The 20,519-nt window shown below is 40.6% G+C and overlaps 2 protein-coding genes across 3 annotated transcripts in view; one reads left to right on the top strand and one right to left on the bottom strand.

Moving 5' to 3' along the window:
• Positions 1 to 12,252, bottom strand: part of EFHB (EF-hand domain family, member B) — a 113,808-nt gene extending 101,556 nt beyond the window's left edge. Inside the window, exons 1-2 of the mRNA XM_006859178.1 lie at positions 12,090 to 12,252; positions 2,747 to 3,630 (exon numbers count right to left, since the gene is read on the bottom strand). Of these exons, the coding sequence (XP_006859240.1) occupies positions 2,747 to 3,630; positions 12,090 to 12,252 (1,047 nt within the window). The remainder of the gene's footprint in view (positions 1 to 2,746; positions 3,631 to 12,089) is intronic.
• A 100-nt stretch (positions 12,253 to 12,352) lies between these two features.
• The window catches only part of RAB5A (RAB5A, member RAS oncogene family), a 42,106-nt gene continuing 33,939 nt past the window's right edge, over positions 12,353 to 20,519 (top strand). Inside the window, exons 1-2 of one of the 2 annotated variants that reach the window (XM_006859163.1) lie at positions 12,353 to 12,780; positions 16,395 to 16,646. In XM_006859163.1, the coding sequence (XP_006859225.1) occupies positions 16,484 to 16,646 (163 nt within the window). In that variant the 5' untranslated portion in view covers positions 12,353 to 12,780; positions 16,395 to 16,483. Of the gene's footprint in view, positions 12,781 to 16,394; positions 16,647 to 20,519 lie in introns of those variants that run through there. The other variant, XM_006859164.1, reaches the window with a different exon arrangement.

Here is a 20,519-nt window from a genome sequence, read left to right as displayed (position 1 = left end):
CAAACAGAAGCTAAGGGATTTTGCCAAAGCCAACCCTGCTATGAAAAACATCCTAAAGAAGTTCTGTGGACTGAGAACAATAACACACAACAACTACAGAATGACGTACATGGCAGCATCACCCTGAATTCAGTTGACAAATGGAAGAGTCAGGAGCAGAATAAAATTATAAGAACAGAGGATCTGGGAGTTCAGCCTATGAATCAAAACAATTACAATGTGAAAAAAGGTAAACACAGAAGAACAGAGATACAGGTGGTGGGAAAGTTAGGTAGATTACTGGATAAAATAGACTATCTTAAATGGAGGGAAGAACTAATGGAATATAAGGTAACCACAATGGGGTTGGAGTGGGGGTAGGGGGTTTATTTTGGGTGTTGGGGAAGGCAATACAAGAAGGGGGGAGGAGGTAGAAGAACAAGATACATAGGGGAACACTGAGATAGGTTTGCATGGCCTAGTGGGACATGGAGGGGATTATAATCCGTGTAATGAAACAAGGTATATGATTTGTTAAATGTAAAACTGATGATGTGCCCTGTAAACTTTCACTCAACCCCTTAAGAAAAAAAGACAGAGTGGTTCAAACAAGTGATCAATATACAGAGCCAGAAGACATTTCTGAAGAAGAAATGGCATGGAACTATCTAATAAGGAACTGAAAAAATGATATTTAGCTACTTTCAATGGACTGAGAGGAAGATAGAGAAAACTGCATATGAAATCCAGAAAAAACTTTAGAAGAATTCGCAAAAACTGAAAGGACAAAGGAGTAGAATTGAAAAAAGAAAGGCAGAAAAATTTCTCAATACTAATCTGCTAGGGGAAAAATCAGAAAAAGAAACAAAAAATATTCAAAGGAAGCCTAAAAGTTAAGTGGGACACCATCAAGACCAATAAATTGCATGTGATTGGAATTCTAGAAGAGGAAGAGACAAAAAACTGCTGAAGAGTTGTTAGAAGTAACCTAACATAGTGATTGTGAAAGACAAGAAGATAGACATTCAAAAACCTGAATGAACCTCATACAGGATAGACCCCAAAAGAAAACTACCAGGATATATTAGAACCAAACTTTCTAAAACCAAAGACAAAGAAAAATCCTGAGAGTAGCTTGGGAAAATGAAATATTAACCACAAAAGAGAACCAATAAGACTCATCTCTGATTTCTCAGTAGAAACCATTCTACAGGCAAGAAGGCAATGGGATAACATACATACTACATGGAAAGGAAAAAAACTGACAGCCAAGAACCATGTCAAACCTACCTAGAAAATAGAGAAGAAATAATGATAATTAAGACAAGGAGTCCTGGTGTGGTACTGTGGGATAAAGCACCACAGGTCAACTTCAACCACAAGATCAGTGCTTCAAACTCACCTGTCACTCCTTGGAAATCATATACAGGTTTGCTATGAGTCTGAACCAGGTCAAAAGTACTTAAGACACAGCAACAACAATTAAGACACAGAGTTCTCAAAGTGACCCAGATATAAGAACAACAGAAACAATTAAGAAAAATATATGGATCAATTTCTAATATTATTATAAATCCAAGAATAGATGAAAATTAAAACTATGCTTAACAAATCATTATCAACTTTTAAATTTACAGGAAGAATCTTTTAGAAAGAGAATTGACAACTAAACCAGAGAAAGAGTCATACTTTTGTCCTCTACTGAAAATATCCTAATGAAATATTCCAAGACATATAAAAAGCCATATGAACAAACGTGTCAAGGACGCATTAATTTTATAGAAAAATCAGGAATTAACCTAAAGGCCCAAAATTGAATGAATGGGTTAAGTAAACAATACATTTTTTTTTTTTTTTGCGTAAAGTAATATCCTTTTGTATTATCAAAGGACTGTCAAGTCTTTGTAATAATGCTGCAATGCTTACTAAGTCAGTGATAAATAAAGACATAATTTCTAGGTTTTAAAAATTTTGTAAAATTTTTGTAAAAATACATTTGGAGAAAAGTATAACAGAAAATGTAGTACAATCAAGAACTCAGACTCTGCAGTCAAAAGGTGTGACTTCAAATCCTGATGACACCATTCCCTAATCCTGACCAAATCATCTAATTTGTCTGTTTCCTCATGTGTAAAATGGGATTGATTAACAGTATATAACTCATAGGACAATTATAATAAATGGCTTAATATCTGCAAAATCTACTTGTATTAAGAAATAATCACATTTGTTTTATAATCATTAAGACATCTATAAAATATCTGTTTAGTTGTCTGTCTCCATCACTGGAGTGAACACCTAAAGCTAAAGGGTAGGGGTCATGTACCTACTATTCATTTTATATGGCCCGGTACCTAGCTAAAAGGCCATCACAAATCTTTGCTGAAGGAATGGATAATTAATAGGAAAAAATGTCTTTTTCCATTCATTATGGGAATCCTAGGACACAAGAATCTTGGTGAGAGGGATGAGAAAATTAAGATTGAGCAAGGAAATGATGTTCAAAGGAGAAAAGCAGGAGAAATGAGAAGAACCACTGGTATATCGTACAGAAAACAAGGTTGACATTTTAGGAAAAAAGATAGAAAATCAGAGATCAGACAAAGTAACATCTGGAAAGTCCTATAGGGCAAAAGGTATCAGAATCCCAGTAGATTTTATACAGTTTCACTCCACAAGCCCAAACAAGTTTAGTCAGTTTATCATCACAATAAACACATGACTACACATAATTATCAAAGAAAATATGGGGGGAGGGGGCACTTACAGTTGGCCAGTGAGGCATTCGATCAAAAAATTTCCCAGCGTATATAGGTCTGAAGTGATGTGGAGGCTCAATGTTTTCATTCTCTTCCTTTTTCACTTTGGGTTGCTGGGCAAACTGACATATAGGGGGTTCTATCACTAAGCCCATTTGGGGCTCTAGCTTCTCTGGTTGGGGTAGCCCCACGTCCACCTCCATTGGATATGTCATCTCTGTGCTGGGCTTTGTTACAACACAGGTCAAATCTTTCTTCAGTTCCTCTTTAGGTTCCGTATCCAAAGTAGGCTGTTTTCCCATTGAAGTGCCCATCTCTACAGACGCCCTAGCCATAGGCACTCTCCTGCTCCATGGAACTTGTTGACTTCCACACTCCATGCCCAAGGGAGGCTGTTTTACCCTTCCACCAGGACACTCAGCCAGTAGACACTCATTTTCTAATCCCATTCTCCCTGGCAACACTCCCAGAGAAGGTTTTATTTCCTGAGAGACTGAGACTTTGTTCACTTCTAAATTATCCCACTTCGTGGGGGTTTTCAAGGCCAACTCAGAAATACTCTGTTTTTCTAAGCCCATTTCAGGCTCCTTGTTCAGCGAAGATTTTGTTTCTTGTGATCCCATCCTCTTCTCATATTTACTATTAACCATGGGGTTCTCTCTCCATTGAGAATCTTTTCCTAATCCTACTCCAGGCCTCAATTCTATGGGAGAATTCGTTCCCATGAGAACGCTCGTGTCTCCTAAATCATCCTTTTTTTGGTGGGTGAGTCCGAACTCAGGGGTCAGAGATTTCTCCCCAGACGTCTTCATTCCGCCAAAGGCATTCACGTCTAAAAGATAAGCTTCACCTGGCTCGAGAGATGTTCCCAAATCCCTAGGGACCCCATTCCCTTAGGGGACCCAGAAGGAGTACATCCTCGCTCGAAATCTCTGATAACTCGCCTTCTGCCTGCCACTTAACACCTAGACGAGTTCACTCAGGAAAAGAAGTGGAAGGACTGTTTGCCCAGTTACCTAGGAAACAGGGGCGGAACTTGGAGCACAATTCTAACTCGGGATAGTCTCCGCCCCCTCCATGTCTATCAGTTTCTCTTTTTCTCACCTCTGAGTCTCCCTCTTTACTAGAAGTCAGATCCATTCTTGATTCTAGGGGTATTGTAGGATAAGCACTGGACTGAGGGTCGGGTTGAATTGAGAAGTCAGCAGTTCAAACTCACCAGTTTCTCTTCATAAAATATATATAGGGTCGCTGTGAGTCCGAACCAACTGGTGAACACATAACAACCAGCCAACTGGATTCCTGGTGTAGCGCAGTACGATCAGCAATGGACTGTGAACTACAAGGTCGGCAGTTCAAACCCACCAAGTTGCTTTTTGTAAACCCTATGCAGGCTCTCTATGCGTCAGAACTAACAGACTAGTTCAGTTAGGGAACACCTAACCAAGTAGGAACACATTTGTTTCTCTTCCCTTCCGGCAGGATGAGATTGAGCGGAACCATCTTCTCTGGGGTTGTTGAGAGACTTTTTTTGAGAGGCAGAAATGGGCTATAATATGGACCGTTAAACTTGAATAGCATAGCTAGCTGCTCTTTGATTTCCTAAGCATTGATTTCCTAGCACTTATGCTAGGATGGTTTTGACCAGAGGTACTCTGCTAGTGTGGTGGTTATGAATTCCGGCTGCGAACCTCAAGGTCAGCAGTTCAAAACTACCAGCTGTTCCATGGGAGAAAGATGAGGGTTTCTGCTCCAGTAAAGATTTACAGCCTCGTTGGAAACCCTGTACACAAGGTCACTATGAATCTAACCAACTCCAAGGCTCATAACCACCACCACTTCTGGCCCATTGGCTTCTTAATGTTGCTCCCATCAAGTAATAACATCTTTTCTGGTGGTGACCACTTTTAGGATTTTTATGGTGCCTTCAGTACATACCTTCAGTACATACAGTTCTATTAGCAACTAAAGAACTACTTTAAATTCTAGAAAGTTGTAACCTGGCAGATATAATTCAGAAACATTTTAAATGTCTTGAGAACACTTAAACTTTAATAACTAGACTTTAAAAGATAAATATATTAAATTTTTCGGTAACTGTTACACAATGTACAATGTTGTTTTTGTGGGGGGTTTTTTCCTTTCTTTTATTCTTTTAATACTGTGACAAACTCAAAACTTTTTAAGAATATGATTTTCTTTTTTTTAATTAGGGGTTACTCCTCTGTTAGGCTTTAGTGAAAGTGTAAATTATTTACTTGGTCAACATTTATCATAGTCTACAGACACAGGGAATATAGAACACCTAAGGAGCTCTGGTTGGAACCGACTCATCAGCACTTAACAACAACAACAAGGAGCTCTGGTAGAACACCTAAGGAGCTCTGGTAGCATAGTGGTTATGAGTTGGTTTGCTAACCTCATGGTCAGAGCTTCGAAACTACCAGCAGTTCCGTGGGAGAAAAATGAGGCTTTCTGATCCCATAAAGGGTTACAGCCTCCGAAACCCTATATCTATGCAGCCTCACTATGAGTTGGAATTGCTCCACTACACACCACCAGTGTAGAATTTGAATACAATATACAAAATTCTACAGACTATGCAAAGAACCTTTTAAAATCTAAATGACAACCTTTTAAAATCTAAAGTTCCTAAGAGGATACTAATTCATATTTTTTAAAAATTGTTTAAAATTTTCTATAGTTAATATAAATATCCTTTCCCCCCTAAGTGCTTTAAATGACTTCTTTTCATCAGGTGATGTTGAGTCAGCAACAACTTATAGACACTTATGTACAACAGAAGATAACATTTCCCAGGCAAGCGCCATTCTCACAATTGTGAAGTGTGAGCCTTTATTGCAGCCACTGTGTCAATGACTTGATGGTGTAAATCAACGTATGCTGTTGTTGTTTTTAAGTGCTCTCTAGTGGGCTCCAACTCATAGTCACCCTGAATAGGAGTTCCAAGGACTGGCTGTTGGGTTTGAACCACCTACCTTGTAGTTAACAGTCCAGTGTTTATCCTGCAAAGCCATATATATTTGTATAAAGGGTAATTCTGTTCATTTATTCTACAACTATGTATTCAGTCCCTACTTTTTGTGTCAAAGCTGGGAATACATTGAAGAATTAGTCAATTCTTATTTTCAAGGAGCTTAAGGGGATAGAAAACCATCAAGTAAACCAAGAAATAATTCCATATAGTAATGAGTTTTGGGAAAAAATAGAATGCTTGGATGTGTATGGACGGGATAGGTTGGGTGTTATTTAGGAATTCGTAGGCTTGAATCCCTCTAGGATAATGATACCTAACCTGAGACCTGAATGATGCCCTCTGAAGACACAAACTTTTTAACATGACTAACCTAAGGTGTCCTGACGTGGCACTGTAGGATAAGCACCAGACTGTTAACCAAAAAAGGTCAGCAGCTCAAACCCACCAGGCCATCTTAGAAATCCTTTAAGGGTCATTATGAGTCAGAACTGACTCGATGGCACTTAACAACAACCTAAGGTAGAAACTGTAGGCTAAGCATTAGACTGCTAATCGCACGGTTGGTAGTTCAAACCCACAAGCTGCTCCTCAGAAACCCTATACTCAAGAGAGTCGGAACCAACTCGAAGGCATTTAACAACAACAATCACATACGGTGGAGTCCTGATGTGACATTGTAGAATACTGTCATTGTAGGATAAACACTACACTGCTAACTTCAAAACTGGTCATTCAAATCAACCAGCCACTGCTTGAAAGTCCTACACAGAGTTACCTAAGGTTATGGAGCCTAGTGGAACTGTCCTTAGCTATCTGAAAGACTAACGGTTTGAAATCACCAGCAGCTCCGAAGGTAAAAGTCTGCTTCCACAGACTCCTATGGACGTCTACTCTGCACTATAGGGGCTTTATGAGTTAGAATGCTCTGTTAACTGGGTTTGGTAATTTTGGTTTTTAGCATAAAGTTTCCACTACCTTTCTCATACTGCCTTGCCACCATGGCTAATATTTCTTATGACAGAGTTATCATTTGGTTTGTGTGCTAATCAGATTTTTGGCTTGCCCAGAGACTGTCCCAGTTAAAATGAAATACTAATATTTATTGTAAAGGGGGCCCACTGTGGCATTGTAGGATAAGCACTGGACTGCTAATTAAATGTCAGTAGTTCGAACACACCAGTCATTTCTTGGAAACCTTACACAGGGTCACTATAATTTAAACTGTCTTGAGGACACTTAACAATAGCAACATACATTATCAAAGGAGTCCTGGTGGTACAGGGGTTAAATTGCTGTTGTTTTTTAGTGCTGTTGAGTCGATTCCCACCCATAGTGACCCTGTATAGGCTTTCCAAGGAGCAGCTACTGAGCTTGAACCACCGAACTTGCAGTGCAAAGACTTTGCAATCTGACACATTAACCCACAGCACCACACCAGGACTCCACAGTAGTTAAATTGCTTGGTTGCTTATTGAAAGGTCAGTAGTTCAAACCCACCAGCCACTCTATGGGGAAAAAGATGAGGTAGTTGATTCCATGAAGATTTTACTACCTTAGAAACTTGGAGGGAAGCTCTACCTGTCCTATAGGACACTTTGAGTTGGAATTGACTTGAGGGCAATGAGTTTGAAACCCTCATAGGGTTTTTATGCATTACCATCATCAGTGTAAAGATTTATTCTTTACATTCACAAGTCAGGGAAGAGGGTGCAGGGTGGATTCTCAAGTCTGGCAGAAGGACACAGGATGTTGTGGATGGTCGAAAGAGCTAAGGTACTAGGAATTTGGGTTCAAGTGTTTGGAGATTAAAGGAGAATGCAAACTCTAAGTGATATTGTCTTTTTCTGTTATTTAGGACCAATCCATGCTGTTGTTTCCTTAAATTCTATCACCCAGTATGATCCCACACTTGATATGAAAACATGGGGCAGTTGCTAGTTCTCCTCATTTACCTGGAATCAGGAAAAAAAGGCACTATAGCACTTTAATTTCCCTAGTATTACCCTGTATCTTAAAAGTGTCAGCCACTGGTACACTCTCCCAGGTAAGCATTATGACTAAACTGTAAGATATTGTGCAATGTATTCATGAAAGAAGTATATTAAGAGAAAAAAAACCTGTAGAAAGAAATGAATGAGGAAGTAATACACTAGAAAAATGAAATGGACATTTCTAGCAATCTGTGAATTTTAGCATCTCATATGTTATGTGTGAGGTCTCCTTAAACCATTCTAAATACAATTAATTCACAACTCCTTTTGGTGTTCCTACTGAAGGAGTCCTGATGTGGTGTTGTGAGTTAATATGCTAGACTGCAAAGTCAGTTTGAACTGTAAGGTTGGTGGTTTAATTTTAAGCTCACCAGCTGCTCTTCAGAAACCCTCTGAGTCAGACCCAATTCGACGGCATTTAACAACAAGAGCATTTTAGTGAAAGGAGCCTGGTGGGGCTGTGGTTAAGTGCTTGACTGCTAACCAAAACATCAGTGTTTCAAACCCACCAGTTGCTGCACAGGAGAAGATGTGGCAGTCTGCTTCTGTAAACATTAGAGCTTTGGAAACCTTCTGGGGCAATTCTGCTCTGTCCTATAGTGTGGCTATGAGTCAGATTCAGATCCACATGAGGATCCAACTCCACAGTAATGGGTTTGAAGATCCTCTTAGACTCTGTAAGGAATTGAAATAATGAATCAAGTATGGTTCTGGCCCTTAAGAACTTTATAATCCTAAACAGAATGCAGGGTTGAAGAAAAAAGTCCAGCAACTCTTTAAGGCAGGACATTCAGAGAACCATTATAGAGAGTAAAGCAAAGTGTTGTGAAACTACAAGGGGAAAAAATAAGATAAATCTAGTAGAAGTACGGAGTCCTGGTGTAGCACTGTGGGTTAATGCTCTGGACTGCAAAGTTAATTTGAACTGCAAGGTAGGCAGTTCAAACTCACCAGTCGCTCCTCAGAAACCAGGTAATGGTGCTCAGGTAGGCAGAACAAATAAGCAAAGGATGGGGATACATAGATAATAAAGTGCCACAGCTACCATTTAGCTCTGACACATTATGCTCGTTCTGGATAGCACAGAGGAGAATGATGTGGTTAGAGCACAAAGAAAGGGTTTGAGGAAAAAGGATGCAAGATGGTGAGTTGAGACAAGAGCTAAAGAAGTTTGGACTCTATTTAGTAAGGAATGAGATATCAGAGAACATTTTTAGAAGAGAGACGCTAAAGTGTTAAGGAGTGAATTATAAGCGCAAGTTGTTATGTGCCACCCAGTTGATTCTGGTTCATAGCGGCCCTTATAACAGAATAGAACTGCTCTATAGGGTTTCCTGAAGTCCTGGTGTGGAACTGGGGGCTAATGTGCTGGACTGCAAAGACAGTCCGGTCTGCAAAGTCGGCAGTTCAAGCTCACCAGCTGCTCCTCAAAAACCCTATACAGGGTTGCTATGGGTCGAAATTGACTTGATGGCACTTTAACAACAACAACATAGGGTTTCCTGGAGTCCTGGTGTTGTGCTGTGGCTTAATGCGCTGGACTGCAAGGTCGGTTTGAACTGCAAGGTCTGCGAATCAAGCTCACCAGCTGCTCCTCAGAAGCCCTATACTGAGTGGTGGCTATGGATGGAAACCACTCAACCTCGCTGAACAGTTTAAAAACAACAGCAAAGGGTTTCCTACATTATAATCTTTACTGGAGCAAATCGCCAGGTCTTTTCTACATTAGAGCAGCTGTTGGATTCAAACCAGAGACCTTTCAGTTAGCAGCAGAGCAATTAATCATTGTACACTTGTCGTTAAGTGCTGTTGAGTCGGTTCAGACCCATAGCAACCCTGTATAGGGTTTCCAAGGAGCAGCTGGTGAACTTTGCAGTCTGGCGCATTAACCCACAGCACCACTCCAGAACTCCCATTGTACACTTGTTGTTATTAAGTGCCATCGATTCGGTTCCGACCCATAGAGACCCTGTGTAGGGTTTCCAAGGAGTGGCTGGTGAGCTTGAACTGCTGACCTTTCAGTTCAAGCCGGCTTTGCTATGCAGCACATTAACCCACAGTGCCACACCACTGTACACTAGGACTCCCTGAAAAGGTGAAACTGCATTAGTTCCAATTTATATGAATACTACCATGGTCCAAGCATTGGGCACTGCATGGCTAACTACAAGGTCAGCAGTTCAAACCCACCACACACTCCTTGGAGAAAGATGAGAATCCCCTAAAGAGCAGTTCTATTCTGTCCGATGAGGTCATTATGAGTCACAATTAACTCGATGGCAGTGGGTTTATTTGATTTTAGTATAATGGTCAACTTTGGGATTACAGTTTAGATTTTCAGATTAGAGAATTTTTGTCAGGAGAATGAATGAATGGTTTATAAGGAAGAAAGAAGAGTTGAAGGTGATTCTGCAATTTCAAGACCGAGGGAACTGAGAAGTTGTTAATGTTAGTCACAAAGTAAAAGGAATTTGGGGACAGAATAGCTTTGGCTTTGGACATGCTGTTGACATGCCAAACCTGATGTGACATATCCTATTTCCTGATTCTTCCTAGGATTATCCAAGAACTATTACCATGACAAACATTATATTGGAACAACCCCTAGGACATAAAGTGCCACAGATACCATTGAGGTATGACACATTATACTCTGCTGATTAGTAATTGGGTAGTTGATCTGAAAGACTGGGTACCCAGTTCAAGGGTTCAAATAATTTTTATCAGCTAATGTTGACTGAGCACCCATGGGATATTTTACCTCAGGTACACTTCGACAACAGCATGATGTCCTTTCAATAATACTTTCAAGGCAGTTAATCATTAGAGAATCTGATTGCCTCCTCTTTCTCCCAAAGAGCTGGGGAAGGATTCCAACCACCATCTTTCAGTTAACAGCATGGTACTTAACCCATTGTGACACCAGGGCTTCGTTTCTCAACAGGCTATAAAGTATAAAATGAAAAACAGCCCTCAGTCTGAGGGAAAATCAATGTAACAGTCTAATACTGAATAAATGGGAGCACAGTGGCTCCATACAATAAGTACTGGACTATGAACCATAAGGTCCAAAGTTCCAGCCCACCTGTCACTCCGCAGAAACACAAGGTTTTCTGCATCCGACTTGGTAACCCTATACAAGGTCACAATGAGTGGAATGACTCCACTGCACTTAACAACGACCTGATTATTAAAAGGATTTTGGTTGGTTTCAAATACCTTATGTGTGATTTTACCAGAGAAGCAGGTTTTCGAGTAGATCTGGTGTGGAGGTTACTAAATGTCTTGGGCTGCTTTTCAGGGGGATTTTGAAGAACTATTTAAGAACTCAGGTTCTAGAGTCAAGAGACAGGCTAGAAGTTTCATCACCAACTAGCCAGTAACCTTAGAGAAATTACTCAATCCCTGTGAATCAAATTCTTCACCTGTAAAGCAGGCACGACTCATTCATTCATACATTCATTCCATAACCGTGACTGAAGACACTTGGGTGCCAAGCACTGGGTTAGACGTTGCATTTACAGTGGCAAGGGTCACTTTGGAGAATATTCTAATGTAGAAAGGTAAATGAGAAGCAAGTGATTATCAAAATGAAAACCTAGTAGTTTAAGAATTAAATAATTCCTCGAAAGCACTTAGCATTGGGGTCTGTGGCTCAAAAGGTCCCTTGGCATGGCTGTCCAGGGTTGAGGAGTTGCGGAGTTAGGAGAAGGGCTGTGATCTAATTTTCATAGAGGGAACCTTGCTGTCCACAAGAGGTTATTGTTAAGTGCCATCAAATTGGTTCTAATCACAGTGACCCTGCATAGGGTTTCCAAGGAAGTTGGTGGGTTTGATTAAGGAGCTCTGGTAGCGTAGTGGTTACGAATCGGGCTGCGAACTGCAAAGTCAGCAGTTCGAAACTACCAGTTGTTCCGCGAGAAAAATGAGGCGTTCTGCTCCTGTAAAGATTTACAGCTTCGGAAACCCTGTACAGGGTCGCTATGAGTTGGAACTCCACAGTACACAACCATCACCACCACCCAATACTTATCCTATAGCAGCACACTCGGACTCTCCACGGGTTGTTGTGGCTAGTGCCATCGAATGGATCCCGAACCATGGCAACCCTGTACACGGTTTCAGAAGAGGAGCTTGGGTTTGAACCGCAGACCTTGCCACAGGGGTTGTTATGTGCCGTGAAGTCGGTAGGAAACCAATACAGGGTTTCCTAGGCTGTAAATCTTTACGAGAGCAGATAGCCTCTTGTAAGAGCAGAAAGCGTCATCTCCCGCGGAACAGCTGGTAGCTTCGAACTGCTGACTTTGCTGTTCGCAGCCTGATTCGTAACCACTACGCTACCTTCAGTTCTTTCGGTCTTACCCATAGTCACACAATAAGCGAGTGAGTACGCTCCACCACCCACGCCGGCAGCCCAGCGACCCAGGCTCAGATAACAAAGGCGCCAGCGAGGGTGGGGCTGCGCGCGCCTGTGATGGGGGAGTTTAGGAGGTGGCCCAACAGGACACCAGCCGCTGGCGGGCATCACGTGACATACTCACCCCGAGAACGCGGCCCGGGATAGGCGGGGGTTTGAGAGAGGGAGGGGGAAGTGGACAGAGAGGTCGGATTGGCGACGACAGGATGTGACGAAGGGGCGTAGCTCTCTACGTGCAGCGACGTGGCGGAGGGGCCGGCGCCGGTCGGCGGAAGTGATTCCCGCGCTGGGACTTGAGTGTTTGTGTTTTGGTTTGTGAAGAAGCCGGCGGCGGGCCTAAGGGGAGGAGGCAGAGGAGGGAGGAGGAGGAAGAAGTAGTCGAAATCCGATCGCCGGCGGCGGCGACGGAGGAGTAGAAAGAAAAAAGGAAGGTGGAGAGGGGAGAGGCGGAGACGGAGTCTGACTGGGGCGGCACCAGCGGCAAGAGCCCGCACGGTCCAGTCTGAGGGGAGCGGTGCGAGGAGGAGACGCCGCCACATAAACCACAGCCTCAGCCTCAGCTGCATCCTTAGGGCTGCGCCTGGCATCTGCTCTGGGCAAGCTTTGCCTCCGCGGCCCCGCGTGCTGCGATCTCAGGTAACCAATAGACCCTTCTCCCTGCTAGAGGGGCCCGGCCCCAAGCCTGGCTGCACCCTCGCTGGCAGTGAGCCCCTGCCTTACTCCTCACCTATACCGGTGTTGTGGCCCACCGAACACCCGAACCCGGAGTCTGGTCCGGCCTACCTTGGTGACTCATTCGACTAATGGTTTTATTGACCGGAATTTGGGGACTGACTGAGGGAGCGACGGGTGTCACCCTTTCCCTTCTCAAGATGGCGACGTGGAAAGAGGACTGGAGGCCGCGACTCCGCCTGGCGCCTGCCCTGGCCGTACTGGGAGTCCCAGGCGAAGCCAGGCGAGGCGAGGTTCTCGGGAGGAGGATGGGAAAGATTGTCCGGGGGGCTTGCAAGTCCTGCTTATTGAGGCGATCTGGAGTTGGGTAGCAACTAGTGATGTAGTCAGCTAGGAGACTACGGGCCTACGGCAGGTGTGAATTTGGGGAGCTCCGCCTACCTCCTTCCAAAGACGGAGGATCGTGGGCCTGGGGTGGGGAAGTGCCTCAAAATAGGTGGTCTCATCTATAGGAGGTGGGGATCTCTCTTAGAAAGAAACTCATGATCACTAAACCGCTGAGAACCCTCAGTAAATAAAAATCACGATACCGACTCTGGTGTTTTATCCCTTGGAAACTGGTTACCTTCCTGAGACTTTTAGAGTTAAGTACACTTGGATATCGTAATTCATATTTTTTGACTTTTATCTTTTGCCAAAGTGGAACTTAAGTGTTGAGTTAGTTTGCTTTTTACATAGCGAATAGAAAGAAACACGGCTGAGAATATATAGGACGGTTCAGAAACTTTATTCTTCATGTAAAATGGGGATAATATGAGCTCATGGGGTTGTTGTGAGCAGAGTACACAGAACAGTGCCTGGCACAGAATAAGTGCCCAGTAAATTTTAGCTGTTAGTAGTACAATTTTGATCAAAGAGCACCTAGAAAAACATCTCTTATGAAGTACTAGTTATTTTTCGAAAGATTAAAAGTGCTTATTAGTGCAAAATCCTTGTCTTGCGATACAGACAAGTTTCAGCAAGTAGTGAATGTAAATGAATGCACCTAAAGTAATTTTTAACCATAACGTTAATATATATAGTTAAATTTGGCGCTTACTATTTGAGACCCTTGAAGTAACTATAATCCAGTAACTTTAACCCTTAGGGCAAAGCTAAATCAGATTTTTATGGGAGTCTGATGTTTTCTCTAAAATTTTAGAAATAAACAATTGAAATTTCCAACTTGTCCTTGATAATTAATCATTTACTGTTTTGTCTATACCAAACAACTAGGGAATGCTTTGATTGCTAAGGTATCTAATAGTTGACGATATTGATGCATTTTCAGTCTGCATGATGTTAATATTTAGTCATTTCATCAAATGGCCACTTGAATTGCCAATTTACGAATCGGACTGTGAACCTCAGGGTCAGCAGTTCGAAACTACCAGCTGTTCCGCGGGAGAAAGATGAGGCTTTCTGCTCCCGTAAATATTTGCAGCCTTGGAAACCCTGTACAGGGTCGCTGTGAGTTGGAACCGACTCCACGGCACATAACAACAACAATATGTATTGGGCATTGTGTGAGATTTGTTTCACTTAATTTCACAACAGATCTGCAAGTTAAGGCTTTACAGAAATAGTAGAAATTAAAATATTTACCTAGTCTTCAGTTGGTATCACTGAAGTCTGACTCTTAATCTAACATGTTTCTTAAAGTGGGCAGATGTGTGTTGTTTTTTTAATTATGGAAAAATTTAAACATGTGCAAAAGTAGGGAGAATAGTGTAATGAACCCAACATCAGCCTCATTTATCTCATTGTCATTTTATTTATGCCTCCATTGTTTAGAAACAACTCTCAGACATCCTTTCATTTTGTCTGATTATTGCAGTCTCTAAATTGATAAAAAGGACTTTTCAATGTTGCTCTTATATAAAGGTGATTTTATTGTTTTGATGCTCATGGATTTGTTAATGATTTCATTATCAAGAATATTTCATATGTAATTTCAGTTTTTATGGAAAGGCAAACTTTCTAAAAGGATTGGTTAACTAAAACAGAGCTTTTAAAGGAAAAGAATCATCAGGTTTAATATAGTTTATTGGCAAGGAAGCAGTCAGATCTTGATTTAAGATGGGAGAGAACTTTAATGATTGGTTTATAATTAGATTGAACAATGGAATGGATTCTTTATTTCCTAATTTCGGCTTTAAAATTAACATTAAATAATGTAAAGGATGACTCCATATGATAAGCACTGGACTGTGAACCACAAGGTCCTCCTTGGTTTGAGCCCACCAGCTACGCCAAGGGAGAAAAATGAGGCTTCCTGCTCCTGCAAAGATTCAAAGCCACAGACAGAAACCCTACACAGGATATCTATGACTCGGAACGGACTTGACAGCACTTAACAACAATGATAAGGGAAGACATAGAAACATGTCACCCAGGTTAGTTTTTTCAAATGTGGTTAAATAGAAAACAGTGGCATGCGAGGGGGCTTCTCAAAGTTCAGGGGAAATTTTCGTTATCATTTAATTCTATTTTCCATGAACTTTTTTATTTTTTAGGTCCCCTCATATTTAACGACACTAGAAAAGCATCAGTAAATACTTCACTAATAATTCCCCTACAGAGAGAACTACTGTTAATACTTCTGTGTATGATGGTTGTGAGCAGACGAACAGTTTTAAGTATTTTAGCCTCTACACACACAAACTTGGGGCCTTAAAATATGTTTTTCAAAAATTAATGTTAATTAATGGTGTGGCACTTTAGGATAAGTATTAGTCTGCTGAGTGCAACGTCGCAATCAAACTCATCAGCCGCTCTTCAGAAACCCTATACAGGGCTGCTACGAGTTGGAACTGACAACAACATGCACTGTTTAACAGAAGCTTTTCTGTTTAATATTTATTAATCTCTTTTGGAGTGCCAGAATCTGTCTAGGCAATTTCCATGTATTAACTTACATATTCTCAAAACTAATTTAAGCCAAGTACTCTGGAGCTCCTGTTTTGTCACTACTGTAGGGTAATCACTGGACTACTAACTGCAAGGTTAGTTGTTCAAACCCACCAGCCACTCCTCAGAAATGCTGTACAGGGTTGCTGTGAGTCAGAACCGATTTCGTGGCACGCAATACCACTTGGGCCCTAGAACCTCAACTCTGAGCCACCTCTTAAGTTGCCTGTGTTTGAAACTCAGCTTTGTGGCACCATTGTCACCGTAACTGTCCCATAGTCAAGGTACTCTCTTTGCCTCTGTTCCTCATACAGTGATTGTAGTAACAATGAATTTATGGGATTGTTGAACAGAAATGTTAAATACTTAGGACAATATCTGTCACAAAGTTGAAACTTTAATAAATGCTGGTTGTTGGGTTTTTTTTAACAACCTGAAAATTACAAAGTAAGTTTTGGCTCTAATTTCATGCCTTTAAATTAGTTCATTAAACAGGTAGTTAATATTACAACTAAATTGCTAACATTGAATGTCCAAAAGAGGTAAAATTTATTGAAGTGATCGGTATTAGATTTGCATTGTTTTTACTGATTTCTAAATTTAATTGCATGATCTTTGTTTCTTTACAGGTTACTACTTCCAGAAAGAAAAAGTGACACCTTACATCCTGGAAGCTCGTTTAAAAGTCTGAAATTAGGGACTTCTATCAAATTTGGACATGGCTAATCGAGGAGCAACAAGACCCAACGGGCCAAATACTGGAAATAAAATATGCCAGTTCAAACTAGTACTTCTGGGAGAGTCTGCTGTTGGCAAATCAAGCCTAGTGCTTCGTTTTGTGAAAGGCCAATTTCATGAATTTCAAGAGAGTACCATTGGGGGTGAGATTTTCTTTTCCCTGCTTCATTTAATTGAATCATACATTAACAAGAAATAATTTGCTGTTTCCATTTATGTGATAATGAATCCTTATCAGTTGCAACAGTGAAGAAAAGATTTGTTCGGCAGAATTCCGGCTTTAAAACATACCTTGTCGCTAAGTGCCATCGAGTTGTTTTGACTCATAGCGACCCTGTATAGAGTTTCCCAAGGAGCATCTGGTGGGTTTGAACGGCCAGCCTTCCAGTTAGCAGTCCAGTGCTTATCCTACAGTGCCACACCAGAACTCCAAAAAACCTTCCTTGATTTTTATTAAAATGTTATCTTTTTACTTTTACAGTTTGATTTCCTGGTTAATCTTCTAGTAGAATCAACCTCCCAAGTACTAATATTTGATCTATTTCTTGGTAACAATTAGAAATTTCTTCAAAGAAATGCTAAATTATGTTGGCTTTAGAATGAACAGTAAAAGAGTTAACCATAAAATGTTATTTCTGAATAATTGGACTACTTGTAAATTAACTTACACTAATTTGTGAAATTAAATTGAATTAAATATATTTATTTATAAACTTTAAGAATGCTTCTAGTGTAAAGAAAGGAACAGTGACTGGAAAGAGACATGAAAGGATAAGCAGATCTGGAAAGAAAGATACAGGAATAAAGTTAAGAGACTGAGTAAATTGAAGAGTAAAGCACTTTGTGACAGGTTAGAAATGAGGCAAAAGATAAGATGTGAGACAAACAGGAAAAGCTAATAGTAGTTCATAGTTTACTATTGTAAATTGTTGTTGTTAAATGCCTTCGAGTTGTTTCCAAGTCAGCAACCCTGTATAGGGCTTCCAGGGAGCAGGTGGTGGGTTTAAACTACGCCTTATGGTTCAAACCGACCTTGCGGTCCACTGCATTATTCTGCAGCGCCACTGTTGTGAATAGAAGAGTGGAATCTAGAAATTAAAGCTATATATATAGCAATAAAGCAAGACATTTAGCCTCTTTGGGGCCTCCATTGTCAAGTGAAGCTGTGATTAGATATTAGAGGAAGCCTACAACTGTTAAAATTCACAGTGTTTACAAGAGATATGTAATTAAATCGTACTATACTTTCCCCCCCAGGTATTTATGAGTATATCATGACCTGATACTATAAAAGCCAGAATTTTGACTTACCATAAGATGTAGCCACTGTCATGTAACAACTTCTTAGAATTTATCTTTTAGTAATCTAATTTTGTACTGTGCATATAAGTGTTCTCAAGTTGATACTCTTAGGGGTTTTTTATATTAATACCAGATGGTTCCAGCAAATTACAGAATTCTACCACTTTCCAACATTTTCCTGTATATAGAAAACATACTAGATGAGTAGTATTTCCATTTCAGTAGTCTCCACTGAATACGAGGAGGCTTCCAAAAGTTCCTGGACAAATTCATTATCTTTCAATTCCATTTTTTCACAGACTTTGAAGGTGCCTTGTAATTGTGATTATTGACCTCTCGCCTTTATGCATTAGTTTACTCTGTTTGCATTTTATCTTTTTATATCTATATAATTAATGACCATCAACAAGCAAAACAAAACTTAGACTATAGAGTTTTTACTTTGACTTTGAAATCTTATAGTACCTTAAAAATTTTTTTCTTGTATAGTATGTTATGCTTCTTTTGTGGGTTTTTTTGGTAATACATTTAGATATATCTGCTTAATAGTAAAAACTTACCTCTTGAAGAGACTTAGCCCCCAGAAAGAAAATTGGACTACAGATTGCTAATCTTTGTGGTAAGAATTTTAAAGACTGCTAGCTCATGTAGCACTGTAGGATAAGCACTAAAATGCTAACCACAAGGTCAGCGGTTAAAACCCATCAGCTGCTTAGCAGGAGAAAGATGCAGCTATCTGAAGCACTATACCGTGTCATTGAGTTAGAATTGACTTCATAGCAGTGGCTTTGGTGTTATATTTTAAGTGATAGCCATCTTTGTTAAACTGGTTGTTGTTGTCAAGTGCCATTGAGTCGGTTCCAACCCATAGTGACCCTGTATAGGGTTTCTGAGCTAAAGCTAATGAGCTTGAATTGCTGACCTTGTGGCTCAAATAGACTTTGCAGTCCAGTGCATTAACCCACAGCACAACACCAAACTGGGGTAGAAAGTGAAAATATCTGCTTGGCAATTGATTATCATTGGTAGTATTTCCCAAAGTATGCATGTATTCTGGCTCAAATAGGTTTACTATTGTTTTGTTGTGTGCCATCAAGTCGGTTCCAACTCATAGTGACCCTGTATAGGGTTTCTGAGAAGCAGCTAGTGAGTTTGAACCACCGGCCTTGCAGTTCAAACCGACCTTGAGGTTGAGTGCTTATCTATGGCGCCACAGTTTAGTTTGCAATATACTACTCTCTTCGCAGTACTTATTAAAATAATAAAAGTTCTACAATATAGAACTTAATTTTATGGTAAGCTTTGCATGAGCCTAAAACTAGCTTTAAAAAAAAAATGTGTGTGTGTGTTGAATAGTCATTTAAGTTTGTTATTCCTGAATGATATCTCAGAAAGAACATTTTTTAAAAATTCATCACATAAATATGCATATCTTCAGACTGTATGTATATACAGATATATAATCTCCATTTCACTTCTTATGTGTAGCAATATTAGCTAGAATTCTGAAAATTTCTATTTGTATTCTAAGGTAGAAATTATACATTTGACATTTAATCTTAGAACCTTACTGCAGTCATCAAGAATGTCAAAGTTCTCTTTTGTAGCTTGTATTGTTGTTGTGAAATGCCGTCAAGTCTGTTCCGACTCATAGTGACCCTGTATATGGTTTCCAAGAAGTCGCTGGTGAACTTGAACTGCCGACCTTGGGGTTCAAACTGGCCTTACAGGCTACCGCGTTAACGAACAGCATCCACCAGGACTCCGTAGTTTGTGTGGTTCTTCCTAAATATATGGTTTGATTAAAGGATATTTGTTTCATCATATCCCACGCATATGCCCCTGTCCATAGGCACTCTATGAGATTGTTGTTGTTGTTGAGTCGTTGCTGACTCATAGTTACCCTGTATAAGGTTTCTGGGGAGCAACTGGTGGATTTGCACTGCTGACCTGTGGTTCACAGTCTGGTGCTGATCATACAGTGCCACACCAGGAGTCCTTTAATGAGATTAGAACTCCAGTTTATTAATGCAGGTAGTTGCCATTTTTTCTCCAAAGCTAACCTAGAGGTTAGCAGAGGAACATTGTTGTTTGCCACCAAGTCGGTTGTGATTCATATCGACCCTATATAGAGTTTCCTAGGAGCGACTGGTGAGTTTGAACTGCAAATCAACCTTGCAGTCCAGTGCATTAACCCACAGTGCCACACCAGGAACGTTGTTCTTGTTAAGTACTGTTGACTCAGTCCTGACCCATTATGACCCTGTATGGGGGTTTCTAAGGAGCGGTTGGTGAACTTGAACTGCTGACTTTGCAGTCCAGTGCATTAACCTACATCACCACACCAGTACTCCTTTGTTGTTGTTAGTTCTGACCGGGTTTCTAAGGAGCAGCTGGTGAGCTCGAACTGCTGACTTTGCAGTTCAAATGGCTTTACGTTCTGACACATTTCACCCACAGCGCCACACAGGACTTCTTAGGCTTAGTGACTTTCCTTGATTCACTTGCTAATTTAACTTATATTTTCAGACTCCTCAATTATATATATATAGATAGATAGATATAGGAGTGCTTGTAGCATATTGGTTACAAATTGGGCTGCCAGTTCGCAAGGTCATTAATTGGAAACTACCAGTTGTTCTGTGAGAAAAAGATGAGGATTTCTGCTCCCATAAAGATCTATAGCCTCGCAAACCCTGTTCAGGGTCGCTATG

This window comes from Chrysochloris asiatica, unplaced genomic scaffold (assembly GCF_000296735.1).
Source record: "Chrysochloris asiatica unplaced genomic scaffold, ChrAsi1.0 scaffold00030, whole genome shotgun sequence".
Lineage (NCBI taxonomy): Eukaryota > Metazoa > Chordata > Mammalia > Afrosoricida > Chrysochloridae > Chrysochloris > Chrysochloris asiatica.
Note: the sequence above shows the minus strand (reverse complement) of the source record. Positions and strands in the feature narration are given on the sequence as shown.